Raw genomic sequence first — 12624 nt, 5'->3', positions numbered from 1 at the left:
TCTTGTTTGCACACAATGTTGCCCAGAAGTGTATCCCTCATTCAGTATGCATGTGTATCCAGATGTAGAACTCAGCACATATCCTTGTTAAATTGCATCTTATTCACTTCTGACCACTTTTTCAGTGTGTTCAGATCTTGTTGAATTCTGTTTCTATCTTCTGGTGTGTTTGCTGCTCCTCCCAATTTGGTGTCATCTGCAGAGTTGATGAGTAGCTCCTCCACACCCTCACCCAGATCATTGATTAAAAAAATATTGGAAAGTACTCATCCCAGAACCCAGCCCTGTGCCACCCCAAATGGACACCTCTCTCCATTTAGATGTAAAACTATTGACAATTACCCTTTGAGTGCAGTTCTGCAACCTCTTCCCCATCCACCTATCTATCATAGAGTCCAGTCCACAGTCCTCTAGTTTACCCATCAGAACATCATGGGGAGCCCTGTCAAAAGCTTTATTGAAATCCAGGTAAACCACATCAACAGCATTCCCTCAATACAGTAAGCTCAACACTCGATTGAAGAAGGAAATGAGGTTGATCTGTGTTGTGCATGTGGACTCAATAGAGGACTGAATTGGATGTTCCTGCCTGGCTCATTGTAGCCATACAAATGGAGCTTGGGGACTTGGAAACAATGTGCAGGAGGATCCAAATCCCCTACACCAATCACAAGTCCTTGCCAGTTTGAATGACCCAATAACGTGTTTGCGTGGGAACCCTGAGTTGTATATAGTTGGCCCGTGAGTGTGTCTTCTCCAACCTTGAAGAAGCCGTGCTTGACCGTTTTGTAACCGGCCTCCAAGATGAAAAAATGCAGGTTTTTGAGGTGAGAGAGGTGGATGAGCTGCCATCACATAGGGCCACTGACTGTGCTATCGAACTCATCCTTGGTGTGCCCCTGTCCAAAGCGAAGCTGTACTCCATGAACCGCACTGAATGGGCAGAGCTACAAAGTTCTAAACCTAAAACAGGGCTTCATTTGACTGGCGAACTCACCCCATGCCACTCCAGTCCTTTTCCAGAAAAAGAGGGACAGAGGTTTAAGATTGTATTCTGATTACTGGGGTATCAATGCAGTCTCAATGTCAAATGCTTACCTGATTCTATTGATCAATGACTTGTTATGTGTGGCGACTCAAAGGAAAGTCTTTTCTAAATTAGACTTCAGGGATGCATACTATTGGGTAAGCATCCAGGAGGGAGATGAGTGGAAAACTGCCTTCAATATCCTGCTGGGCAAATTTGAATACTTAGTCATGACATTTGTATTACAAGGGATTCCTGGGGTGTTTATGAACTTGATAAACAAAGTACTGAGGAAATAGCTATATAAGGGCATGGTCATTTGTCTTAATGATGTGCTTATCTATTCAGACAATCTTGACTTGCATGTAAAATTGGTGTGGAAAGTCTTGCAAGTCTTGTATAAACACAAACTGTTTGCCAAGCTGTCTAAATTTGAGTTCCATAATACAGATCTGGATCGCCTTGGCTACTGAGTCTCAGGGAAGGGCTTATAGATGGAACCTGAGAAGGTGTGGGTTGTGGTAGACTGCAAACCCCCAAACGAGGCAGTAACTACAATATTTCCTTGGTTTCACAAATTTCTATAGGGTGTTCATCAAAAACTTTGCCCAAGTGGCCCTTCCCTTAACAGACTCGTAGCTGGCTTTTGAACATTTGAAATGCTTGTTTGCTAACATGCCCATTTAAAAATAAAATAAAAAATAAAAATTATGATCCAATGCAATGCGAGCAATGTCGCTGGGTGTGTGTGTCTTGCTCCAAATGCGGTCAGATTGGAACCTCCATCCGTGCACATATGTGTCTAAAAAATTTGACTCCTCCGAGTATAACTGGTCTGTGTGGGAGGCTTCTGCCATGAAACTTGCCCTCACCATTTGGCGCCAATGGTTGGAGGGGGCGTGGGAGCCATTTAAAATTTGGAGCCACAAAAATGTGGAGGCACTCAAACTGTCCACTAAATAAACCTGATGGGTGAAGTTCTTCTCTAAGTTTCATTTCACCCTCAAGCACCTCCCAGGGAAACACACTTTTTTAACCAACGCCTTATCCCTCCTCCCACAACATGAAAGCAGGAGGGAGGAGCTCATTGCCACTATGTTTATGCCTGCTCAGCTGGGAGAGGCAGTAATGATGTGCAGGCACGCTAAGCAGGGACAGACTCCTCCTCCTCAGCCTCCTGCTACTTGGCTGGGACAACTCTGTCCTACCCCTCTTCCTCTGAATTGGCTAGAACTGCTCCAAAATATATGAGATAAGCTAGTGTGGGAGGGCATGGTGGAGTTTAAGGTGGAAATGGAAAAAAGAGAGGACAGGTGCTTATACAAAGATAGCAAACTGTATATCACTTCGGGGTTGCAAAAAACAATACTAATGCACTCGCACAACAGTAAATTGTCAGGGCATTTTGGCTTTATCAAGACCCTCCACCTCATCCAAAGGCAATTTTATTACTTGTTCACAATTGCCCACAGCAAGGAAACTAGTAGACTTTTTCTTGCACCACATAGTCTGCCTCCATTCATTCCCTAAGAAGATAATATCCAACAGGGCCCCCCAGTTCGCTGCAAAGTTTTGTAAGGCATTTTGTAAATGAACTAATATTGAACAAGGCATAAGCTCGGGCTATCATCCACAAACCAAGCAAGAGGGTGAACCAGATCCTTGAACACTTCTTAAGATGTTTTGTAAATTATCATAGTATCATAGAGTTGGAAGGGACCTCCCGGGTCATCTAGTCCAACCCCCTGCACAATGCAGGAAACTCACAAAAACTTTCCCCTAAAATCACAGGATCTTCATCGCTGTCAGATGGCCATCTAGCCTCTGCTTAAAAACCTCCAAGGAAGGAGAGCCCACCACCTCCCAAGGAAGCCTGGTCCACTGAGGAATTGGTCTGTCCTAATGTTGAGCTGGAAACTCTTCTGATTTAATTTCAACCCACAGGTTCTGTTCCTACCTTCTGGGGCCACAGAAAACAATTCCACACCATCCTCTATATGACAGCCCTTCAAGTACTTGAAGAGGACTTGAAGAGTTCCCCTCTTTAATCTGGAGTCGAGAATGTCTTCAATCTCGTCATGAGTCTGACCCCCAATCAGCATTGGAGGAAGGGCAGTTGTTCCCTAAGAAGATAATATCCAACAGGGCCCCCCAGTTTGCTGCAAAGTTCTGGAAGGCTTTTTGTAAATGAACTAATATTGAACAAGGCATAAGCTCAGGCTATCATCCCGAAACTGATGTCCAAAGCAAGAGGGTGAACCAGGACAACTGGGTAAGCCTCCTTCCCTTTGAAGAGCATGGTTATAATAACAGTGCACATAGGTCCACCCAGAACAGCCTATTAATGATTGTAAATGGCTACCAGGGTAAGCTGTTCCCAGAGCTGCTGGGAGGGGAGGAAGGAGGAGGCGAACTGGAGTTCAACTCATGGTGAGAGAAACTCGCCCACCAATGGAGTAGCATTCAAAAGAACTTGAACAAAGGTAAAGAAACTTACAAGGAACAGTTAGACAAAAGACTGCTTGGGACTGAAAAGTGGGGGGTAGTGTGTACATCTCTACTAAGCATTTGCCTACTAACCAACCATCAAAGAAATTGGGCTGGAAGTAGTTGGGACTTTTAAAGATAAAAATGTGACTGTTGAGGCTGATTTGTCTAAATCACTAAAAAAATCTCCATCCATCTTTCACTGCAGCCTTTTTTTTAAATTCAAAATTTATTAATTTTCACAGAAGATTACATATACAGGTAAGTTGATTAGCAAGTAACCATAATAATTAAACAACTACAGCATGTCAGAAAGAAATCAAGTTCTGATACATAGCATTCCTAGGCAATATATTAAGTTCAGTCACGTAAGCAACGACTGGGTACCCTTGCTCTATGAATTTTTTTTCATACAAATTCAGAGATATATCTTTGTTAGAATATGCCAGTTTACTAAGAATGACACTGCAGCCTTTTGAAGAAAGATCCTAGACCCACCTCCCTGTGCCCTCAGGTGACCGTCTCTCCTCCATTTCTGATTGGGGGTCAGACTCATGATGAGATTGAAGACATTCTCGACTCCAGAATAAAGAGGGGAACTTTATGCTTAGTCATATGGACACATTTCCCTCTTTCTGAATGTGAATGGGTAAATGGCTCTGATATGAATGTTAAGCGACTCATTAAACATTTTCATAAATGGTTTCTCAATAAACCTTGGAGAAGTGGGTAAATGTGTTTTCAGGGGGGCAGTATGTCAAGAATGTTTCTTCCCATGGGCACATCCATTTTGGATCCAGACTAATGTAATTATGATGCTTTGCTCTGTTCAACCTGCTTGCTTGCTAGTCTACTTGTGCTGTCTGTAACAATGTACAAGTATCTTTTCCACCCTAGGAATGGGGTACGAGTAGGAGGTGAAGGTCATATCACCCAGACCACTTGGATATAACTTGTGGCAATGAAAAAGATCAAGAAAATTTGCCTAGCTACTCTAATATACTAATCATGTGGTATAGCAGTTATATAGCACCCACTATTTGTTATTGTTTTTATAATGTTTCTATGTTTTAAATTGCTGTTGGGCCTGTGAACTACCCTGAGCCCACTTTGGCAGGGGAGGGCGGGATATAAACAAACAAACAAACAAACAAAAAAGTGAATCTACAAAACCAATTTGCAAAAAGTGGAAAAATATTAACAAAATATAATGTAAAGCAAAGCAGGGAGCATTAATTCACCCCTAATGATTACTGCTGGACTCAGATGACCAAGGGGATATGGAGTGGCCATCCTTAATCCAATCATGTATAGTCAGTTGAGCATGGGTAGCAGCTCAGAATATAGGTTTCCAGAATATATAACGCCATGGTGAACCGTTACACATAGAAGTTTGTAGTGTCGTGAAATAAACGGTATTTTGTGAGATAAGCATTGTGCACAAAAATGCTCTATATATGGAAAATTATGTCACAGTTGAGAGCATCTGATATATATTGTACAGAAAATACTTAAAGGACAACAGGCAGTTCCCCCCCCCAAAGGAAATCTTTCTTTCTTTCTTTCTTTCTTTCTTTCTTTCTTTCTTTCTTTCTTTCTTTCTTTCTTTCTTTCTTTCTTTCTTTCTTTCTTTCTTTCTTTCTTTCTTTCTTTCTTTCTTTCTTTCTTTCTTCCTTCCTTCCTTCCTTCCTTCCTTCCTTCCTTCCTTCCTTCCTTCCCCATGGGATAAAATCCTTGCTGCTTCAAATCCTATCTTTGCGATTCCATTTCTGAAAACTGCTATAATTAGAGATACTCTTATTCATTCTGCACTAAATCTTATGAAAATTCTCTAGAACTCTAATGGAAATGACAATGAATGATTATACACTGCACTATATCTAATAATTATTTTAACCCCCCCCCCCAATTGCTCCAATCTTAATTTCATAATCCTGAAATCTTTATTTAAAACCCTAGATGGTGCATCACTTGTGCCAGCTCAGAAGGTGAAGAACCTGGGAGTGATACTGGATGCCTCACTTTCCATGGAGGCCTAGGTCACAGCAGTTGCCCGATCTGCTTTTTACTATCTTCAGCAGATCAGACAGCTAGCACCCTACCTATCTCCCCAGGATTTAGCTACAGTGATCCACATGATGGTCACTTCCAGACTGGATTGCTGTAACTTGCTCTATGCAGGCTTGCCCTTAAGGCTGATCCAGAAACTCCAGCTGGTGCAAAATGCAGCGGCATGGCTGTTAACTGCATTGCCTTTGCGGGCAGGCATACGGCCAGCGCTACACCAACTGCACTGGCTATCAGTTGAGTACCGGATCTGCTTTAAGGTTCTGGTTCTGACATTTAAAGCCTTATGTGGCCTGGGACTGATATACCTGCAGGACTGCCTCTCCCCACACTTGTCCTGGAGATCACTACGATCTGCTTTACAACATCTTTTAACTGTCCTTGGCCCAAAGAATGTCCGTCTTGCCTCGACCAGGGTCTTTTTCAGCCTTGGCCCCAGCCTGGTGGAATCAGCTCCCCATAGAGATCCAGGCCCTATCCAACCAACTATAGTTTCATAGGGCTTGTAAGACAGAGCTATTCTGCCAGGCCTTTGGTTGAAGCAGCAGGCATCCATATTCTACCTATTTTGGCCTCCCTTGCTATGATGCTGTCTTTACTTCTCCCATCTTATTGTTGTATTCTTGGGCCTATAGCTTTATTGATATGTTGAATGTACCCAACTGGAATTGCCACCTATGTTGTATATTGTTGTCTTAATGGTTTTACTATATTGTTATTTATGATTTTAATCTGTAAGTAGTAATTGTTGTTTTAAATCATGTTGTTCTCTGCCCTGAGCCTACGCGCAGGAAAGGGCAGAATATAAGCCAAATAAATAAAATTAAAATAATAAAAATAAAGACTAGAATTGTGTCCATTATACATTTTTCTGCCTAATATGCTACAGCTCTTATTATCTGCCATATGCATAAAAACTTTGTGATATCTGGCTTTTACACTTGAAAATGATAATTGGCCTATGCACCCATTTGAAACTAAAACATTCAGGATGACTGCTGAAAAATTAATTTAAGCCACTTAAAAACCTTTAATAGAATTGTCATTTAAAATTGCAGGAACCTTTATTTTTTAATTTATTTTTAATTTAATTTTATTTCTATCCTGCCCTCCCCACCGAAGGCACTCTCAGAGCGGCTCCCAGGTTGGGGTCAAAGAATGACCGAACAAGATAAAACATCGATAAAACATAGGAACATAAAAACAATTATAAAATATCAATTATAAAACAACATATCAGTAGGTGCTAGTGCATTAATTCATGGAACAGTTAATTTCGATGGTAGCAGTATAACTGAATGGTCAGTATTAGATGTTCCAAAGGGACCCCAGATCACCATAGTGTAGTAGGAAGTCCAGAGTGGTGTTAAATTTCTGGTTTATGGGCCTAATTCATTGCTGTGGAAGTTGCCATTGTGGGAAAGCAAGGTGGAGGAGTGCCGTTTTACAGGCCCTGTGGGAGCTCTCACAGGGCCCTAATGTCCTCCGGCAACTCATTCCACCAGCTAGGTGCAGCAGCGGAAAAGGTCCTGGCTCTAGTTGACTGAAGCCTCACTTCCTTGACGCTGGGGATTACCAGCAGATTTTGCGATCCAGAACAAAGTGCTCGCTGGGCATATGCAGGGAAAGACGGTCCCTAAGGTATGCAGGACCCTGGCCACATAGGGCTTTAAAGGTTAAACCAGCACCTTGAAGCAAATCTGGTACATTATTGGTAGCCAGTGCAGCGCTTTCAGCACAGGCTGAATGTGTTCCCGTAAAAGAACTCCCATAAGCAGCCTGGCGGTGGCATTCTACACTAGCTGGAGTCGTTGGATTTGGGACAAGGGCAGCCCCATGTAGAGGGAATTACAGTAATCCAGCCTCGAGGTGACCATAGCATGGATCGCAGTTGCCAAGTCGTTGCATTTGAGAAAGGGGACCAACTGCCTCACCATCCGTAGATGGTAGAAAGCTGACTTGGCAGTGGCAGCTACTTGGGCCTCCATTGTTAGAGAGGGATCCAAGAGCACCCCTAAGTTTTTAACTTTGGGCAGCAGCATAAGCTGCACTCCATCAAGGGTCAGCAAACAGACCTCTGGTCCCGGATCACAATGGCTTAGATACAGGACCTCCATCTTCATCGGATTTAAGATGGTTCCTCCTCTTCATGGCAGGGAGCCGATTTCTATCGTTTTAAAACTTAAAGGAAATTCTCCTTTCCCTTCTGTAAAAGCATGAAGACCTTTAACAAACATACCAGAATAACCTAATGTATGAAATTAATACACAGAATATTTTAACCATTTTAATTAATATGTTTATTTATAAGCTTCCTAATGATGCATTCATTTTATTTCCTGAATTCAATTAGAATGCATTCAAGAAATTCATTTTCCTGATACAGCCATTAAATTACTTTTAATGCAATCAATGCAGTTGAAAGATATTACAATCTTGCCTTTTTCTTTAACTGAGAATAGTACTTGCAGTGTGTTGGCAGATTACATGAATTAAATTTTGTATTTATAGTAGCTAATTTTAGCACTTGAAAAGAGAATGGTATTAAATGTGCTATTTCCAGTAAAATGGATTCTGTCTTATTAACAAACAGGTATTTAACCTGCATAGATAAAGGAAAAAAATGCTCACATCTTTTGTGATTTTTCATCATATGCCAAAATTTTGATAACTTCCCAGTTTCCTGATGTCAGATGTCGCACACTCTTAGCCTACAAGAAAACCAAACATTACTTCATTTGCATCGTCTCCATGTGATTAGTTATTATAACATTATAATAACGATGATTAAAAATCTTTTTAAAAGACAGACATCTTCACTCTGTATACATAGTGCTGAAGGTGTCTACATAGCAACCTTCCCCCCCCCCACACACACACAATTTGACATCTTGCCTAGAAACTTCAGAGATGGAAAAATGGTGGAGGAGGTTGACAAGGAGGAACCCACATTTTGGAACAGCCTGCTAGATATTGTATGGAGCGTTCCTATACTTTCTCTTCCACAAAATTGCAAAGTGGAATTATTTCAATGCACCTTTAGTAATTATTGAATGTATCTGATTGACAGTGGTGCTTATGTTGGAGAAGTTGTAGATTTAATTTCCTCTTTGTTGCAATGAGCAAAATCTATACAGGTACTCATACAAGCTCATAGAATCAAAGAATCATAGAGTTGGAGGGGACCTTCAGGGTCATCGAGTCAAAAGAGAATGGAATTAAATGTGCTATTTCCAGTAAAATGGATTCTGTCTTGTTAACACAGAGATATTTAACCCGCATAGATGAAAAAATGCTAACATCTTTTGCATTTTTTCATCATATGCCAAAATTTTGATAACTTCCCAGTTTCCTGATGTCACAATGCAGGAAACTCACAAATACACCCCCCCCCCCTAAATTTACAGGATCTTCATTGCTGTCAGATGGTCATCTAGCTTCTGTTCATTAATCTCCAAGGTAGTAGAGCCCACCACTTCCGGAGGAAGCCTGTTCCACTGAGGAACCGCTCTAACGGTCAGGAAGTCTTTCCTAATGTTGAGCTGGAAGCTCTTTTGATTTAATTTCAAACCATTGGTTCTGGTCCTAACGTCTGGGGTCACAAAAAACAATTCCACACCATCCTTTATACGACAGCCCTTCAAGTACTTGAAGATGGTAATCGTATCACCTCTCAGCCTCCTCCTTCATGGACCTAGTGTCTTCCATGGCGACACTGGGAATCTCTCAATTTGTTACGACTCCTACGCATCAGGCAGGACACACATTGGACCTGATCTTTGCGTCCGGGATTCAAGTGAACGATATCGCAATGGAGGCGGTGCCATGGTCGGATCACTTAGCCCTCAAGGCTCGTATGGAGACGCCACTCCAACCCTGTAAGGGCGGAGAGCCTATTTTGGCTCGCCCACGGGGTCTGATGGACCCGGAATGGTTCCAGATAGCCCTTCGGGACCCCTGGCCCTCTGGCGATTCCCTTGATGCCTTAGTCGAGGCCTGGCAAGATCGGCTGTCTGGGGCAATCAACGAGATCGCACCTCGACATCCTCTGCGCCCTCGTTCGAAGCTGGCTCCATGGTATACCTTGGAGTTACGCCAGCTAAAGCAAGGGCTTAGACGACTAGAGAGGCAGTGGCGGCGCACTCATGACGAAGCAGCGAGAACATCCTACAGATCGTTTATGAGGTCTTATGAGATGGCACTCAAGGCTGCGAAAAAAGATTACTTCGCAGCCAAGATTGCGTCTGCAAATTCGCGCCCGGCTCAATTGTTTAGAATAATTGGAGACCTAACCACACTGCCTCAGGGCAGGCCAAACGTTAGAGAATTGGAGATAGGCTGTGAGGCTTTTGCAAAATTCTTTGCAGACAAAATCACGTCGCTCCGCCAGGACCTGCCCATCACATTGGATACAGTACATGAACTGGAGGCTCCGTGCCTGTCTTCTGGTTTAGTCTTGGATCATTTCGACCCGCTCAGCCTAGAGGAAGTCGACGGAATTCTCTCCTCTGCACGCCCAACAACTTGTGATTTGGACCCGTGCCCCTCTTGGCTGATTAAACCTTGCCTGAGGGAGCTTGGATGTCCTTTACGGGACATCATAAACAGATCCTTCTTGGAGGGGCTCTTTCCAACACCTCTAAAAGAGGCCCTGGTCCTTCCCCTCCTGAAAAAGACTACAGCAGACCCGGCCAAATTGGCGAACTACCGGCCGGTCTCGAATTTACCGTTTTTAGGTAAAATCATAGAGAGGGCAGTGGCGTTGCAGTTGCAGGGTTTTCTGGATGACGCTTCCATCCTGGACCCTTGCCAGTCTGGTTTTCGTCCAGGTCATGGGATGGAAACAGTGCTGGTCGCCTTGGCGGATGACCTTCAGCGGCATCTGGATCGAGGCAGTGTGGCGGTGCTGATGTAGTTAGACCTGTCAGCTGCGTTCGACACGGTCAACCACCGGCTACTGACCCGCCGCCTCGCCGATGTCGGGGTTCGGGGGTTGGCCTTACAATGGCTTTCCTCCTTCCTCGAAGATCGGGGACAAAGGGTGGCAATTGGGGGAGAGCTTTCCCAGAGACGCACACTACATTGTGGGGTGCCTCAGGGAGCAGTTCTATCGCCGATGCTATTTAATATCTATATGCGCCCCCTTGCCCAGATTGCCAGGAGGTATGGGCTTGGGTGTCACCAATATGCAGATGACACCCAGCTCTATCTGCTAATGGACAGCCGGCCTGGATGTGTCCCAGGGAATTTGGACCTGGCACTGCAGGCTGTGGCAACTTGGTTAAGACTGAGCGGGCTGAAACTGAATCCAGCGAAGACAGAGGTCCTTTGCTTGGGTCGGGGCGCTCTGGGAGGAGAATTATCTCTCCCAGTTTTTGATGGGGCGCCGCTGATGGCGGCGCGCCAGGTCAAGAGCCTGGGAGTTCTACTGGAGCCTTCACTATCAATGGAGGCCCAGATAGCAGCCACAGCCAAGTCAGCCTTTTTTCATCTGAGGTGGGCGAGGCAGTTGGCCCCCTTCCTAGAGCGTCGGGACCTGGCAACAGTGATCCATGCAACGGTCACCTCGAGATTGGATTACTGTAATGCCCTCTACATGGGGCTGCCTCTGTGCTGAACCCGGAAGCTGCAGCTAGTGCAGAACGCGGCCGCTAGGTTACTGCTGGGGCTCCCAAAGTGGGAGCACATATGGCCAGGATTGCGTGAACTGCACTGGCTGCCAGTTACTTACCGGATTCGTTACAAAGTGCTGGTCATTACCTTTAAAGCCCTATATGGCCGAGGACCTGCCTACCTTAGGGACCATCTCTCCCCACATGAACCCCAGAGAGCACTGAGGTCAGCAGGGAAGAACCTGCTGACTATCCCCAGGCCAAAAGAAGTAAAACTTCAAAGTACCCGTAACCGGGCTTTTTCTGTTATGGCCCCACAGCTGTGGAACCAACTTCCAGAAGAAAGACGAGCCCTGCGGGACCTTGAGCAATTCCGCAGGGCTTATAAGACTAGTTTGTTTCGAATGGCCTTCGCAGACTAGAACTGCTAATTAAGGTTGCCATCTGGACAATAGCACAATTCAATTTTACTGTTTTAGAATTTTAATAGTTTTAATTAATTATGGTTTAAAATGTTGTTTTGTATTATGTATATTTGAACTTTGTTGTTAGCCGCCCTGAGCCTGCTTCGGCGGGGAGGGCGGGATATAAATGAAAGGTATTATTATTATTATTATTATTATTAATCTCCAGGCTAAACATCCCCAGCTCCTTCAACCTTTCTTCATGGTCTCCACACTCCTCACCATCTTCACTGCCTCCTCTGGACCTGTTCCAGCTTGTCTATATCCTTCTTAAAATGTGCTGCCCAAAACTGAACACAATACTCAAGGTGAGATCTTACCAAAGCAGAGTAAAGCGATACCATCACTTCACGCGATCTGGACACTATACTTCTGTTGAAACAGCCCAAAATTGCATTTGCCTTTTTAGCCACCGCATCACACTGTTGACTCATGTTCAGCGTATGATCCACTAAGACCCCTAGATCCTTTTTGCATATATTACTGCTAAGACAAGTCTCCCCCATCCTATAACTATGCATGGGATTTTTCCTACCTAAATGCAGAACTTTACATTTATCCCTGTTAAAATTCATTTTATTGGTTTTAGCCCAATTTTCCAGCCTGTCAATGTCTACAGCATTCCCCTGATCTAGCAAGGTAGTCACTTTCTCAAAAAAAGAGATTAGGTTAGTCTGACATGACTTGTTCTTGAGAAACCCTTGCTGGCTCTTAGCAATCACAGCCATGCTTTCTAAATGTTCCAAGACTGACTGATGATTTGTTGTAAAACATTTCCAGGTATAGACATCAAGTTGACGGGTTGGTAGTTACCAGAATCCTCTTTTTTCTCCCTTTCTTGAAGATGGGGACAACATTCGCCAGCCTCCAATCTTCCGACACCTCTCCTGTTCTGCAAGAATTTTCAAAAATAATAGCCAGAGGCTCATTAATTACATCCGCAAGCTCTTTTAGAACCCTTGGATGC

At 43.8% G+C, this 12624-nt stretch overlaps 1 protein-coding gene across 2 annotated transcripts in view; it reads right to left on the bottom strand.

The window, feature by feature from the left end:
• Positions 1–12624, bottom strand: part of DPP10 (dipeptidyl peptidase like 10) — a 512154-nt gene that overhangs the window by 267614 nt on the left and 231916 nt on the right. For both annotated transcript variants that reach the window (XM_060262084.1, XM_060262085.1), the window contains one exon: positions 8213–8292. In XM_060262084.1, coding sequence (XP_060118067.1) covers positions 8213–8292 — 80 coding nt within the window. The remainder of the gene's footprint in view (positions 1–8212; positions 8293–12624) is intronic.

The sequence above is a fragment of the Heteronotia binoei genome, chromosome 21, assembly GCF_032191835.1.
Source record: "Heteronotia binoei isolate CCM8104 ecotype False Entrance Well chromosome 21, APGP_CSIRO_Hbin_v1, whole genome shotgun sequence".
Classification (NCBI taxonomy): Eukaryota; Metazoa; Chordata; class Lepidosauria; order Squamata; family Gekkonidae; genus Heteronotia; species Heteronotia binoei.
Note: the sequence above shows the minus strand (reverse complement) of the source record. Positions and strands in the feature narration are given on the sequence as shown.